The sequence below is a fragment of the Pholcus phalangioides genome, unplaced genomic scaffold, assembly GCF_987345545.1.
Source record: "Pholcus phalangioides strain wild (caught in Gottingen) unplaced genomic scaffold, Ppha-v1.0 ptg000172l_1, whole genome shotgun sequence".
Classification (NCBI taxonomy): domain Eukaryota; kingdom Metazoa; phylum Arthropoda; class Arachnida; order Araneae; family Pholcidae; genus Pholcus; species Pholcus phalangioides.
This window is the reverse complement of record NW_028301637.1, coordinates 8,444,126-8,458,763: the sequence shown is the minus strand read 5'-3', so window position 1 is coordinate 8,458,763 and position 14,638 is coordinate 8,444,126. Positions and strand designations below refer to the sequence as shown.

The 14,638-nt window shown below is 45.1% G+C and overlaps 6 protein-coding genes across 6 annotated transcripts; all 6 read left to right on the top strand.

Moving 5' to 3' along the window:
• The first annotated feature begins 782 nt into the window (after window positions 1–782).
• Window positions 783–2,189, top strand: LOC149063696 (monocarboxylate transporter 12-like). Its single transcript, XM_089255737.1, has one exon. It carries the CDS (start codon window positions 783–785, stop codon window positions 2,187–2,189), a length of 1,407 nt encoding a protein of 468 aa, XP_089111863.1.
• Window positions 2,190–3,118: 929 nt separating this feature from the next.
• LOC149063695 (monocarboxylate transporter 12-like) lies at window positions 3,119–4,525 on the top strand. The gene has a single exon (XM_089255736.1). It carries the CDS (start codon window positions 3,119–3,121, stop codon window positions 4,523–4,525), a length of 1,407 nt encoding a protein of 468 aa, XP_089111862.1.
• Window positions 4,526–5,455: 930 nt separating this feature from the next.
• On the top strand, window positions 5,456–6,862 carry LOC149063694 (monocarboxylate transporter 12-like). Its single transcript, XM_089255735.1, has one exon. It carries the CDS (start codon window positions 5,456–5,458, stop codon window positions 6,860–6,862), a length of 1,407 nt encoding a protein of 468 aa, XP_089111861.1.
• Window positions 6,863–7,790: 928 nt separating this feature from the next.
• Window positions 7,791–9,197, top strand: LOC149063693 (monocarboxylate transporter 12-like). Its single transcript, XM_089255734.1, has one exon. The coding sequence runs from the start codon at window positions 7,791–7,793 to the stop codon at window positions 9,195–9,197; it is 1,407 nt and encodes a 468-aa protein (XP_089111860.1).
• A 930-nt stretch (window positions 9,198–10,127) lies between these two features.
• LOC149063692 (monocarboxylate transporter 12-like) lies at window positions 10,128–11,534 on the top strand. Its single transcript, XM_089255733.1, has one exon. It carries the CDS (start codon window positions 10,128–10,130, stop codon window positions 11,532–11,534), a length of 1,407 nt encoding a protein of 468 aa, XP_089111859.1.
• A 930-nt stretch (window positions 11,535–12,464) lies between these two features.
• On the top strand, window positions 12,465–13,871 carry LOC149063691 (monocarboxylate transporter 12-like). The gene has a single exon (XM_089255732.1). It carries the CDS (start codon window positions 12,465–12,467, stop codon window positions 13,869–13,871), a length of 1,407 nt encoding a protein of 468 aa, XP_089111858.1.
• Window positions 13,872–14,638: the final 767 nt, after the last annotated feature.

Genomic DNA, 14,638 nt, shown 5'->3' with positions numbered 1-14,638 from the left:
TTCGAGTTTATTTTTTTATTTCCCCTTTTCTGTGGCTTTCCGAAATGTTTGGAACATTTAAGATGATGTTGGGCGACTGCGGAAGAAAAAGTCCATTGCGACTTTTTGTATCTTAACGTACCAAAGCAAAGAGCTACTTTCTTGGGCGTTCGAAGGAGGGTGAAATCGTTGTTTTGCTTCTCATTTTTTTTGTACCTTTGCTTCTGCTATGTTTTGGTGCGGCTGCCCTTTCTAAATGTTTTGTTGGCAGCCGCTACCCCCAGGTTACGACACTTTGACACGTAAACTGATATTTGAAATGTTTCGTGCTGGTGTTTACACATGGAGGTGAACAACTTTGTTTTCCCATTCACACATTAGCTGTATTTACATAATTATTTGAACCATGTGAAACCTCAGTGTCAATCTACAAACATATTCTCGTTTAAAATTCTATCACTTGATGTCGTCTGCATTGGTACCTTGGGTTGGATAAAAGTTTGTAAAATTTCTCGGAATTACTCTAAATTTCTAGGTATTTTTTCGACTAGTTGCACTGGAGGCTTGCATTGAAATGTTATAGCGAATTTTGGAAAAAATTCTCGGAATATTCCAATTATTTCGGAGAAATTTTTCGCCACGAGGGTATATAAGGATCTGTTTCTCGCGCGCTCGCCCTCAGCTCCTCGCTGTTCCTCGTTTACTCGATTTATCGTTTACTCGTTTTGCGGCCGGGAGTCGACCTTTTTAATTTTCCATCAAGTTATCGGTGGATTCGTATTAACGGATTCGTGATAATAATCATGTCTTTCGTTGGGGGTAAGGCTGTTTCGGGCCATGATGCCAAGAACGTCGTCATCGATGTCGTTCGTTGTGGCAATTCAGCCTGGCTGGATACTTTCACGGTAATCGACTTGAACGAACCAAGGGTTACTGTAAGTGAACGCGTCGCTCCTGATGGTGGATACGGATGGTTGGTATCCGTCATGACCTTTGTGGTCACCTTTCTGCTGACGGGCTTTTTGAAATCTTTCGCCGTTTGGAGAGCTGCTATAATGGAGGAATTTCCTGATACCTCCCCGATGGAAGCCTCCTGGATTTCTGGGCGTATCGGGACATTGTCCCTCATATGTTCTCCATTCAGCAGCGCGCTGGTGGCTCGTTTCGGCAACGGGCCGATGGTGTCTGTTGGCAGCATCATCTGCGCGCTCGGCTTCTTGACTAGCTACTTTGCAACTTCGGCTGCTTATCTGATCGGGAGCCTCGGAGTGTGCGTTGGATTGGGATCATCTTTTGTGATCACTGCGGCAGTGGGATGTACCGGTAAGTTCTTCACTACCAGAGAGCCCACAGCTATGTCGATCGCACTCTCAGGTGGATGTCTGGGAGCTATCGTTATGCCCTACATACTGGAACCAATTTTCAGTGTGCTCGGGCTGCACTCTGCTTTCCTGGTGTTGTCCGGAACTTTCTTTGTTCTCTCTCTGAGTGGAATGATTTACGCCAATCCAGAAAGTCATTTCACACTGGAAGAGAAGGAGGTTGAGGTTGAAGAACGAAAAGAACGAACCGAGCCTGTCCGCGAAGGAACCTTCTGGGGGAGAACCCGTTCCCAGATTGCGGAACTGATGGCTCTGCGATATCTGCGTCGGCCACAGTTCCTGACGATGGCTTTTTCTGTGTTTGCGTTAAACATGGGAAGTCCTCATTTCTTGAGACAGATGAACGGTCGGGCCGAGAGTCTTGGTGCGAGTGCGGACAGTATCTCTCTACTGACACTTCTCGTACAGTTGGCTGATCTTTCCGCTAGACTGATATACGGCATTTTCGCCTCCAAGTCTCCTTTCCGGCGTACTTCCGAGTACGCTTTTGCCCTGGCAACCTGCGCTTTGTGTGCTGTCTTGGCTATCGTCTGCAACGCCTTCTGGCAGCTGGCTGTTCTCACTTTCATCGGCTCTTTGGCCGCAGGAGTGATGAACATTTGTATTCCACTTGTGTTATCTTACAATCACGGTGCCAGTAACATGAGCAACACTCTCAATCTGGCCCGTTGCTTTCAGGGACTCTCAGGTGTCATTTATCGCTTTGTGAGCCCTGAAGTTCCAACTTCCGATGAACTGCCATCACTACTCATCTTGAATAGTGTCTTTTTGTGGATTGGTGCAGTTTTGGCTATCTTCGTATGCCTCTTTCCCAGAAAAGAAAGTTGATGCTGATACGTGATTGCACAGGTTGCTGATACCTGTCTGGTCAACAACTCGCAAAAAAAGAGCTGTCGGAATGAAAGCTTTACAAAAAAAAAAAAAAAATTAAAAAAAATTAAAAATTTAGAAAATTAATAAAAAAATCTTCAGTTCTTCGAGTTTATTTTTTTATTTCCCCTTTTCTGTGGCTTTCCGAAATGTTTGGAACATTTAAGATGATGTTGGGCGACTGCGGAAGAAAAAGTCCATTGCGACTTTTTGTATCTTAACGTACCAAAGCAAAGAGCTACTTTCTTGGGCGTTCGAAGGAGGGTGAAATCGTTGTTTTGCTTCTCATTTTTTTTGTACCTTTGCTTCTGCTATGTTTTGGTGCGGCTGCCCTTTCTAAATGTTTTGTTGGCAGCCGCTACCCCCAGGTTACGACACTTTGACACGTAAACTGATATTTGAAATGTTTCGTGCTGGTGTTTACACATGGAGGTGAACAACTTTGTTTTCCCATTCACACATTAGCTGTATTTACATAATTATTTGAACCATGTGAAACCTCAGTGTCAATCTACAAACATATTCTCGTTTAAAATTCTATCACTTGATGTCGTCTGCATTGGTACCTTGGGTTGGATAAAAGTTTGTAAAATTTCTCGGAATTACTCTAAATTTCTAGGTATTTTTTCGACTAGTTGCACTGGAGGCTTGCATTGAAATGTTATAGCGAATTTTGGAAAAAATTCTCGGAATATTCCAATTATTTCGGAGAAATTTTTCGCCACGAGGGTATATAAGGATCTGTTTCTCGCGCGCTCGCCCTCAGCTCCTCGCTGTTCCTCGTTTACTCGATTTATCGTTTACTCGTTTTGCGGCCGGGAGTCGACCTTTTTAATTTTCCATCAAGTTATCGGTGGATTCGTATTAACGGATTCGTGATAATAATCATGTCTTTCGTTGGTGGTAAGGCTGTTTCGGGCCATGATGCCAAGAACGTCGTCATCGATGTCGTTCGTTGTGGCAATTCAGCCTGGCTGGACACTTTCACGGTAATCGACTTGAACGAACCAAGGGTTACTGTAAGTGAACGCGTCGCTCCTGATGGTGGATACGGATGGTTGGTATCCGTCATGACCTTTGTGGTCACCTTTCTGCTGACGGGCTTTTTGAAATCTTTCGCCGTTTGGAGAGCTGCTATAATGGAGGAATTTCCTGATACCTCCCCGATGGAAGCCTCCTGGATTTCTGGGCGTATCGGGACATTGTCCCTCATATGTTCTCCATTCAGCAGCGCGCTGGTGGCTCGTTTCGGCAACGGGCCGATGGTGTCTGTTGGCAGCATCATCTGCGCGCTCGGCTTCTTGACCAGCTACTTTGCAACTTCGGCTGCTTATCTGATCGGGAGCCTCGGAGTGTGCGTTGGATTGGGATCATCTTTTGTGATCACTGCGGCAGTGGGATGTACCGGTAAGTTCTTCACTACCAGAGAGCCCACAGCTATGTCGATCGCACTCTCAGGTGGATGTCTGGGAGCTATCGTTATGCCCTACATACTGGAACCAATTTTCAGTGTGCTCGGGCTGCACTCTGCTTTCCTGGTGTTGTCCGGAACTTTCTTTGTTCTCTCTCTGAGTGGAATGATTTACGCCAATCCAGAAAGTCATTTCACACTGGAAGAGAAAGAGGTTGAGGTTGAAGAACGAAAAGAACAAACCGAGCCTGTCCGCGAAGGAACCTTCTGGGGGAGAACCCGTTCCCAGATTGCGGAACTGATGGCTCTGCGATATCTGCGTCGGCCACAGTTCCTGACGATGGCTTTTTCTGTGTTTGCGTTAAACATGGGAAGTCCTCATTTCTTGAGGCAGATGAACGGTCGGGCCGAGAGTCTTGGTGCGAGTGCGGACAGTATCTCTCTACTGACACTTCTCGTACAGTTGGCTGATCTTTCCGCTAGACTGATATACGGCATTTTCGCCTCCAAGTCTCCTTTCCGGCGTACTTCCGAGTACGCTTTTGCCCTGGCAACCTGCGCTTTGTGTGCTGTCTTGGCTATCGTCTGCAACGCCTTCTGGCAGCTGGCTGTTCTCACTTTCATCGGCTCTTTGGCCGCAGGAGTGATGAACATTTGTATTCCACTTGTGTTATCTTACAATCACGGTGCCAGTAACATGAGCAACACTCTCAATCTGGCCCGTTGCTTTCAGGGACTCTCAGGTGTCATTTATCGCTTTGTGAGCCCTGAAGTTCCAACTTCCGATGAACTGCCATCACTACTCATCTTGAATAGTGTCTTTTTGTGGATTGGTGCAGTTTTGGCTATCTTCGTATGCCTCTTTCCCAGAAAAGAAAGTTGATGCTGATACGTGATTGCACAGGTTGCTGATACCTGTCTGGTCAACAACTCGCAAAAAAAGAGCTGTCGGAATGAAAGCCTTACAAAAAAAAAAAAAAAAATTAAAAAAAATTAAAAATTTAGAAAATTAATAAAAAAATCTTGAGTTCTTCGAGTTTATTTTTTTATTTCCCCTTTTCTGTGGCTTTCCGAAATGTTTGGAACATTTAAGATGATGTTGGGCGACTGCGGAAGAAAAAGTCCATTGCGACTTTTTGTATCTTAACGTACCAAAGCAAAGAGCTACTTTCTTGGGCGTTCGAAGGAGGGTGAAATCGTTGTTTTGCTTCTCCTTTTTTTTGTACCTTTGCTTCTGCTATGTTTTGGTGCGGCTGCCCTTTCTAAATGTTTTGTTGGCAGCCGCTACCCCCAGGTTACGACACTTTGACACGTAAACTGATATTTGAAATGTTTCGTGCTGGTGTTTACACATGGAGGTGAACAACTTTGTTTTCCCATTCACACATTAGCTGTATTTACATAATTATTTGAACCATGTGAAACCTCAGTGTCAATCTACAAACATATTCTCGTTTAAAATTCTATCACTTGATGTCGTCTGCATTGGTACCTTGGGTTGGATAAAAGTTTGTAAAATTTCTCGGAATTACTCTAAATTTCTAGGTATTTTTTCGACTAGTTGCACTGGAGGCTTGCATTGAAATGTTATAGCGAATTTTGGAAAAAATTCTCGGAATATTCCAATTATTTCGGAGAAATTTTTCGCCACGAGGGTATATAAGGATCTGTTTCTCGCGCGGTCGCCCTCGGCTCCTCGCTGTTCCTCGTTTACTCGATTTATCGTTTACTCGTTTTGCGGCCGGGAGTCGACCTTTTTAATTTTCCATCAAGTTATCGGTGGATTCGTATTAACGGATTCGTGGTAATAATCATGTCTTTCGTTGGTGGTAAGGCTGTTTCGGGCCGTGATGCCAAGAACGTCGTCATCGATGTCGTTCGTTGTGGCAATTCAGCCTGGCTGGACACTTTCACGGTAATCGACTTGAACGAACCAAGGGTTACTGTAAGTGAACGCGTCGCTCCTGATGGTGGATACGGATGGTTGGTATCCGTCATGACCTTTGTGGTCACCTTTCTGCTGACGGGCTTTTTGAAATCTTTCGCCGTTTGGAGAGCTGCTATAATGGAGGAATTTCCTGATACCTCCCCGATGGAAGCCTCCTGGATTTCTGGGCGTATCGGGACATTGTCCCTCATATGTTCTCCATTCAGCAGCGCGCTGGTGGCTCGTTTCGGCAACGGGCCGATGGTGTCTGTTGGCAGCATCATCTGCGCGCTCGGCTTCTTGACCAGCTACTTTGCAACTTCGGCTGCTTATCTGATCGGGAGCCTCGGAGTGTGCGTTGGATTGGGATCATCTTTTGTGATCACTGCGGCAGTGGGATGTACCGGTAAGTTCTTCACTACCAGAGAGCCCACAGCTATGTCGATCGCACTCTCAGGTGGATGTCTGGGAGCTATGGTTATGCCCTACATACTGGAACCAATTTTCAGTGTGCTCGGGCTGCACTCTGCTTTCCTGGTGTTGTCCGGAACTTTCTTTGTTCTCTCTCTGAGTGGAATGATTTACGCCAATCCAGAAAGCCATTTCACACTGGAAGAGAAAGAGGTTGAGGTTGAAGAACGAAAAGAACAAACCGAGCCTGTCCGCGAAGGAACCTTCTGGGGGAGAACCCGTTCCCAGATTGCGGAACTGATGGCTCTGCGATATCTGCGTCGGCCACAGTTCCTGACGATGGCTTTTTCTGTGTTTGCGTTAAACATGGGAAGTCCTCATTTCTTGAGGCAGATGAACGGTCGGGCCGAGAGTCTTGGTGCGAGTGCGGATAGTATCTCTCTACTGACACTTCTCGTACAGTTGGCTGATCTTTCCGCTAGACTGATATACGGCATTTTCGCCTCCAAGTCTCCTTTCCGGCGTACTTCCGAGTACGCTTTTGCCCTGGCAACCTGCGCTTTGTGTGCTGTCTTGGCTATCGTCTGCAACGCCTTCTGGCAGCTGGCTGTTCTCACTTTCATCGGCTCTTTGGCCGCAGGAGTGATGAACATTTGTATTCCACTTGTGTTATCTTACAATCACGGTGCCAGTAACATGAGCAACACTCTCAATCTGGCCCGTTGCTTTCAGGGACTCTCAGGTGTCATTTATCGCTTTGTGAGCCCTGAAGTTCCAACTTCCGATGAACTGCCATCACTACTCATCTTGAATAGTGTCTTTTTGTGGATTGGTGCAGTTTTGGCTATCTTCGTATGCCTCTTTCCCAGAAAAGAAAGTTGATGCTGATACGTGATTGCACAGGTTGCTGATACCTGTCTGGTCAACAACTCGCAAAAAAAGAGCTGTCGGAATGAAAGCTTTACAAAAAAAAAAAAAAATTAAAAAAAATTAAAAATTTAGAAAATTAATAAAAAAATCTTGAGTTCTTCGAGTTTATTTTTTTATTTCCCCTTTTCTGTGGCTTTCCGAAATGTTTGGAACATTTAAGATGATGTTGGGCGACTGCGGAAGAAAAAGTCCATTGCGACTTTTTGTATCTTAACGTACCAAAGCAAAGAGCTACTTTCTTGGGCGTTCGAAGGAGGGTGAAATCGTTGTTTTGCTTCTCATTTTTTTTGTACCTTTGCTTCTGCTATGTTTTGGTGCGGCTGCCCTTTCTAAATGTTTTGTTGGCAGCCGCTACCCCCAGGTTACGACACTTTGACACGTAAACTGATATTTGAAATGTTTCGTGCTGGTGTTTACACATGGAGGTGAACAACTTTGTTTTCCCATTCACACATTAGCTGTATTTACATAATTATTTGAACCATGTGAAACCTCAGTGTCAATCTACAAACATATTCTCGTTTAAAATTCTATCACTTGATGTCGTCTGCATTGGTACCTTGGGTTGGATAAAAGTTTGTAAAATTTCTCGGAATTACTCTAAATTTCTAGGTATTTTTTCGACTAGTTGCACTGGAGGCTTGCATTGAAATGTTATAGCGAATTTTGGAAAAAATTCTCGGAATATTCCAATTATTTCGGAGAAATTTTTCGCCACGAGGGTATATAAGGATCTGTTTCTCGCGCGCTCGCCCTCGGCTCCTCGCTGTTCCTCGTTTACTCGATTTATCGTTTACTCGTTTTGCGGCCGGGAGTCGACCTTTTTAATTTTCCATCAAGTTATCGGTGGATTCGTATTAACGGATTCGTGGTAATAATCATGTCTTTCGTTGGTGGTAAGGCTGTTTCGGGCCATGATGCCAAGAACGTCGTCATCGATGTCGTTCGTTGTGGCAATTCAGCCTGGCTGGACACTTTCACGGTAATCGACTTGAACGAACCAAGGGTTACTGTAAGTGAACGCGTCGCTCCTGATGGTGGATACGGATGGTTGGTATCCGTCATGACCTTTGTGGTCACCTTTCTGCTGACGGGCTTTTTGAAATCTTTCGCCGTTTGGAGAGCTGCTATAATGGAGGAATTTCCTGATACCTCCCCGATGGAAGCCTCCTGGATTTCTGGGCGTATCGGGATATTGTCCCTCATATGTTCTCCATTCAGCAGCGCGCTGGTGGCTCGTTTCGGCAACGGGCCGATGGTGTCTGTTGGCAGCATCATCTGCGCGCTCGGCTTCTTGACCAGCTACTTTGCAACTTCGGCTGCTTATCTGATCGGGAGCCTCGGAGTGTGCGTTGGATTGGGATCATCTTTTGTGATCACTGCGGCAGTGGGATGTACCGGTAAGTTCTTCACTACCAGAGAGCCCACAGCTATGTCGATCGCACTCTCAGGTGGATGTCTGGGAGCTATGGTTATGCCCTACATACTGGAACCAATTTTCAGTGTGCTCGGGATGCACTCTGCTTTCCTGGTGTTGTCCGGAACTTTCTTTGTTCTCTCTCTGAGTGGAATGATTTACGCCAATCCAGAAAGCCATTTCACACTGGAAGAGAAAGAGGTTGAGGTTGAAGAACGAAAAGAACAAACCGAGCCTGTCCGCGAAGGAACCTTCTGGGGGAGAACCCGTTCCCAGATTGCGGAACTGATGGCTCTGCGATATCTGCGTCGGCCACAGTTCCTGACGATGGCTTTTTCTGTGTTTGCGTTAAACATGGGAAGTCCTCATTTCTTGAGGCAGATGAACGGTCGGGCCGAGAGTCTTGGTGCGAGTGCGGATAGTATCTCTCTACTGACACTTCTCGTACAGTTGGCTGATCTTTCCGCTAGACTGATATACGGCATTTTCGCCTCCAAGTCTCCTTTCCGGCGTACTTCCGAGTACGCTTTTGCCCTGGCAACCTGCGCTTTGTGTGCTGTCTTGGCTATCGTCTGCAACGCCTTCTGGCAGCTGGCTGTTCTCACTTTCATCGGCTCTTTGGCCGCAGGAGTGATGAACATTTGTATTCCACTTGTGTTATCTTACAATCACGGTGCCAGTAACATGAGCAACACTCTCAATCTGGCCCGTTGCTTTCAGGGACTCTCAGGTGTCATTTATCGCTTTGTGAGCCCTGAAGTTCCAACTTCCGATGAACTGCCATCACTACTCATCTTGAATAGTGTCTTTTTGTGGATTGGTGCAGTTTTGGCTATCTTCGTATGCCTCTTTCCCAGAAAAGAAAGTTGATGCTGATACGTGATTGCACAGGTTGCTGATACCTGTCTGGTCAACAACTCGCAAAAAAAGAGCTGTCGGAATGAAAGCTTTACAAAAAAAAAAAAAAAAATTAAAAAAAATTAAAAATTTAGAAAATTAATAAAAAAATCTTGAGTTCTTCGAGTTTATTTTTTTATTTCCCCTTTTCTGTGGCTTTCCGAAATGTTTGGAACATTTAAGATGATGTTGGGCGACTGCGGAAGAAAAAGTCCATTGCGACTTTTTGTATCTTAACGTACCAAAGCAAAGAGCTACTTTCTTGGGCGTTCGAAGGAGGGTGAAATCGTTGTTTTGCTTCTCATTTTTTTTGTACCTTTGCTTCTGCTATGTTTTGGTGCGGCTGCCCTTTCTAAATGTTTTGTTGGCAGCCGCTACCCCCAGGTTACGACACTTTGACACGTAAACTGATATTTGAAATGTTTCGTGCTGGTGTTTACACATGGAGGTGAACAACTTTGTTTTCCCATTCACACATTAGCTGTATTTACATAATTATTTGAACCATGTGAAACCTCAGTGTCAATCTACAAACATATTCTCGTTTAAAATTCTATCACTTGATGTCGTCTGCATTGGTACCTTGGGTTGGATAAAAGTTTGTAAAATTTCTCGGAATTACTCTAAATTTCTAGGTATTTTTTCGACTAGTTGCACTGGAGGCTTGCATTGAAATGTTATAGCGAATTTTGGAAAAAATTCTCGGAATATTCCAATTATTTCGGAGAAATTTTTCGCCACGAGGGTATATAAGGATCTGTTTCTCGCGCGCTCGCCCTCAGCTCCTCGCTGTTCCTCGTTTACTCGATTTATCGTTTACTCGTTTTGCGGCCGGGAGTCGACCTTTTTAATTTTCCATCAAGTTATCGGTGGATTCGTATTAACGGATTCGTGATAATAATCATGTCTTTCGTTGGGGGTAAGGCTGTTTCGGGCCATGATGCCAAGAACGTCGTCATCGATGTCGTTCGTTGTGGCAATTCAGCCTGGCTGGATACTTTCACGGTAATCGACTTGAACGAACCAAGGGTTACTGTAAGTGAACGCGTCGCTCCTGATGGTGGATACGGATGGTTGGTATCCGTCATGACCTTTGTGGTCACCTTTCTGCTGACGGGCTTTTTGAAATCTTTCGCCGTTTGGAGAGCTGCTATAATGGAGGAATTTCCTGATACCTCCCCGATGGAAGCCTCCTGGATTTCTGGGCGTATCGGGACATTGTCCCTCATATGTTCTCCATTCAGCAGCGCGCTGGTGGCTCGTTTCGGCAACGGGCCGATGGTGTCTGTTGGCAGCATCATCTGCGCGCTCGGCTTCTTGACTAGCTACTTTGCAACTTCGGCTGCTTATCTGATCGGGAGCCTCGGAGTGTGCGTTGGATTGGGATCATCTTTTGTGATCACTGCGGCAGTGGGATGTACCGGTAAGTTCTTCACTACCAGAGAGCCCACAGCTATGTCGATCGCACTCTCAGGTGGATGTCTGGGAGCTATCGTTATGCCCTACATACTGGAACCAATTTTCAGTGTGCTCGGGCTGCACTCTGCTTTCCTGGTGTTGTCCGGAACTTTCTTTGTTCTCTCTCTGAGTGGAATGATTTACGCCAATCCAGAAAGTCATTTCACACTGGAAGAGAAGGAGGTTGAGGTTGAAGAACGAAAAGAACGAACCGAGCCTGTCCGCGAAGGAACCTTCTGGGGGAGAACCCGTTCCCAGATTGCGGAACTGATGGCTCTGCGATATCTGCGTCGGCCACAGTTCCTGACGATGGCTTTTTCTGTGTTTGCGTTAAACATGGGAAGTCCTCATTTCTTGAGACAGATGAACGGTCGGGCCGAGAGTCTTGGTGCGAGTGCGGACAGTATCTCTCTACTGACACTTCTCGTACAGTTGGCTGATCTTTCCGCTAGACTGATATACGGCATTTTCGCCTCCAAGTCTCCTTTCCGGCGTACTTCCGAGTACGCTTTTGCCCTGGCAACCTGCGCTTTGTGTGCTGTCTTGGCTATCGTCTGCAACGCCTTCTGGCAGCTGGCTGTTCTCACTTTCATCGGCTCTTTGGCCGCAGGAGTGATGAACATTTGTATTCCACTTGTGTTATCTTACAATCACGGTGCCAGTAACATGAGCAACACTCTCAATCTGGCCCGTTGCTTTCAGGGACTCTCAGGTGTCATTTATCGCTTTGTGAGCCCTGAAGTTCCAACTTCCGATGAACTGCCATCACTACTCATCTTGAATAGTGTCTTTTTGTGGATTGGTGCAGTTTTGGCTATCTTCGTATGCCTCTTTCCCAGAAAAGAAAGTTGATGCTGATACGTGATTGCACAGGTTGCTGATACCTGTCTGGTCAACAACTCGCAAAAAAAGAGCTGTCGGAATGAAAGCTTTACAAAAAAAAAAAAAAAAATTAAAAAAAATTAAAAATTTAGAAAATTAATAAAAAAATCTTCAGTTCTTCGAGTTTATTTTTTTATTTCCCCTTTTCTGTGGCTTTCCGAAATGTTTGGAACATTTAAGATGATGTTGGGCGACTGCGGAAGAAAAAGTCCATTGCGACTTTTTGTATCTTAACGTACCAAAGCAAAGAGCTACTTTCTTGGGCGTTCGAAGGAGGGTGAAATCGTTGTTTTGCTTCTCATTTTTTTTGTACCTTTGCTTCTGCTATGTTTTGGTGCGGCTGCCCTTTCTAAATGTTTTGTTGGCAGCCGCTACCCCCAGGTTACGACACTTTGACACGTAAACTGATATTTGAAATGTTTCGTGCTGGTGTTTACACATGGAGGTGAACAACTTTGTTTTCCCATTCACACATTAGCTGTATTTACATAATTATTTGAACCATGTGAAACCTCAGTGTCAATCTACAAACATATTCTCGTTTAAAATTCTATCACTTGATGTCGTCTGCATTGGTACCTTGGGTTGGATAAAAGTTTGTAAAATTTCTCGGAATTACTCTAAATTTCTAGGTATTTTTTCGACTAGTTGCACTGGAGGCTTGCATTGAAATGTTATAGCGAATTTTGGAAAAAATTCTCGGAATATTCCAATTATTTCGGAGAAATTTTTCGCCACGAGGGTATATAAGGATCTGTTTCTCGCGCGCTCGCCCTCAGCTCCTCGCTGTTCCTCGTTTACTCGATTTATCGTTTACTCGTTTTGCGGCCGGGAGTCGACCTTTTTAATTTTCCATCAAGTTATCGGTGGATTCGTATTAACGGATTCGTGGTAATAATCATGTCTTTCGTTGGTGGTAAGGCTGTTTCGGGCCATGATGCCAAGAACGTCGTCATCGATGTCGTTCGTTGTGGCAATTCAGCCTGGCTGGACACTTTCACGGTAATCGACTTGAACGAACCAAGGGTTACTGTAAGTGAACGCGTCGCTCCTGATGGTGGATACGGATGGTTGGTATCCGTCATGACCTTTGTGGTCACCTTTCTGCTGACGGGCTTTTTGAAATCTTTCGCCGTTTGGAGAGCTGCTATAATGGAGGAATTTCCTGATACCTCCCCGATGGAAGCCTCCTGGATTTCTGGGCGTATCGGGACATTGTCCCTCATATGTTCTCCATTCAGCAGCGCGCTGGTGGCTCGTTTCGGCAACGGGCCGATGGTGTCTGTTGGCAGCATCATCTGCGCGCTCGGCTTCTTGACCAGCTACTTTGCAACTTCGGCTGCTTATCTGATCGGGAGCCTCGGAGTGTGCGTTGGATTGGGATCATCTTTTGTGATCACTGCGGCAGTGGGATGTACCGGTAAGTTCTTCACTACCAGAGAGCCCACAGCTATGTCGATCGCACTCTCAGGTGGATGTCTGGGAGCTATGGTTATGCCCTACATACTGGAACCAATTTTCAGTGTGCTCGGGCTGCACTCTGCTTTCCTGGTGTTGTCCGGAACTTTCTTTGTTCTCTCTCTGAGTGGAATGATTTACGCCAATCCAGAAAGCCATTTCACACTGGAAGAGAAAGAGGTTGAGGTTGAAGAACGAAAAGAACAAACCGAGCCTGTCCGCGAAGGAACCTTCTGGGGGAGAACCCGTTCCCAGATTGCGGAACTGATGGCTCTGCGATATCTGCGTCGGCCACAGTTCCTGACGATGGCTTTTTCTGTGTTTGCGTTAAACATGGGAAGTCCTCATTTCTTGAGGCAGATGAACGGTCGGGCCGAGAGTCTTGGTGCGAGTGCGGACAGTATCTCTCTACTGACACTTCTCGTACAGTTGGCTGATCTTTCCGCTAGACTGATATACGGCATTTTCGCCTCCAAGTCTCCTTTCCGGCGTACTTCCGAGTACGCTTTTGCCCTGGCAACCTGCGCTTTGTGTGCTGTCTTGGCTATCGTCTGCAACGCCTTCTGGCACCTGGCTGTTCTCACTTTCATCGGCTCTTTGGCCGCAGGAGTGATGAACATTTGTATTCCACTTGTGTTATCTTACAATCACGGTGCCAGTAACATGAGCAACACTCTCAATCTGGCCCGTTGCTTTCAGGGACTCTCAGGTGTCATTTATCGCTTTGTGAGCCCTGAAGTTCCAACTTCCGATGAACTGCCATCACTACTCATCTTGAATAGTGTCTTTTTGTGGATTGGTGCAGTTTTGGCTATCTTCGTATGCCTCTTTCCCAGAAAAGAAAGTTGATGCTGATACGTGATTGCACAGGTTGCTGATACCTGTCTGGTCAACAACTCGCAAAAAAAGAGCTGTCGGAATGAAAGCTTTACAAAAAAAAAAAAAAAATTAAAAAAAATTAAAAATTTACAAAATTAATAAAAAAATCTTCAGTTCTTCGAGTTTATTTTTTTATTTCCCCTTTTCTGTGGCTTTCCGAAATGTTTGGAACATTTAAGATGATGTTGGGCGACTGCGGAAGAAAAAGTCCATTGCGACTTTTTGTATCTTAACGTACCAAAGCAAAGAGCTACTTTCTTGGGCGTTCGAAGGAGGGTGAAATCGTTGTTTTGCTTCTCATTTTTTTTGTACCTTTGCTTCTGCTATGTTTTGGTGCGGCTGCCCTTTCTAAATGTTTTGTTGGCAGCCGCTACCCCCAGGTTACGACACTTTGACACGTAAACTGATATTTGAAATGTTTCGTGCTGGTGTTTACACATGGAGGTGAACAACTTTGTTTTCCCATTCACACATTAGCTGTATTTACATAATTATTTGAACCATGTGAAACCTCAGTGTCAATCTACAAACATATTCTCGTTTAAAATTCTATCACTTGATGTCGTCTGCATTGGTACCTTGGGTTGGATAAAAGTTTGTAAAATTTCTCGGAATTACTCTAAATTTCTAGGTATTTTTTCGACTAGTTGCACTGGAGGCTTGCATTGAAATGTTATAGCGAATTTTGGAAAAAATTCTCGGAATATTCCAATTATTTCGGAGAAATTTTTCGCCAC

What these genes read in the sequence shown, in the direction of transcription:
- LOC149063695 (XM_089255736.1), top strand. Translation starts at nt 3,119, where the DNA reads ATGTCTTTCGTTGGTGGTAAGGCTGTTTCGGGCCATGATGCCAAGAAC.
- LOC149063693 (XM_089255734.1), top strand. Translation starts at nt 7,791, where the DNA reads ATGTCTTTCGTTGGTGGTAAGGCTGTTTCGGGCCATGATGCCAAGAAC.
- LOC149063694 (XM_089255735.1), top strand. Translation starts at nt 5,456, where the DNA reads ATGTCTTTCGTTGGTGGTAAGGCTGTTTCGGGCCGTGATGCCAAGAAC.
- LOC149063691 (XM_089255732.1), top strand. Translation starts at nt 12,465, where the DNA reads ATGTCTTTCGTTGGTGGTAAGGCTGTTTCGGGCCATGATGCCAAGAAC.
- LOC149063696 (XM_089255737.1), top strand. Translation starts at nt 783, where the DNA reads ATGTCTTTCGTTGGGGGTAAGGCTGTTTCGGGCCATGATGCCAAGAAC.
- LOC149063692 (XM_089255733.1), top strand. Translation starts at nt 10,128, where the DNA reads ATGTCTTTCGTTGGGGGTAAGGCTGTTTCGGGCCATGATGCCAAGAAC.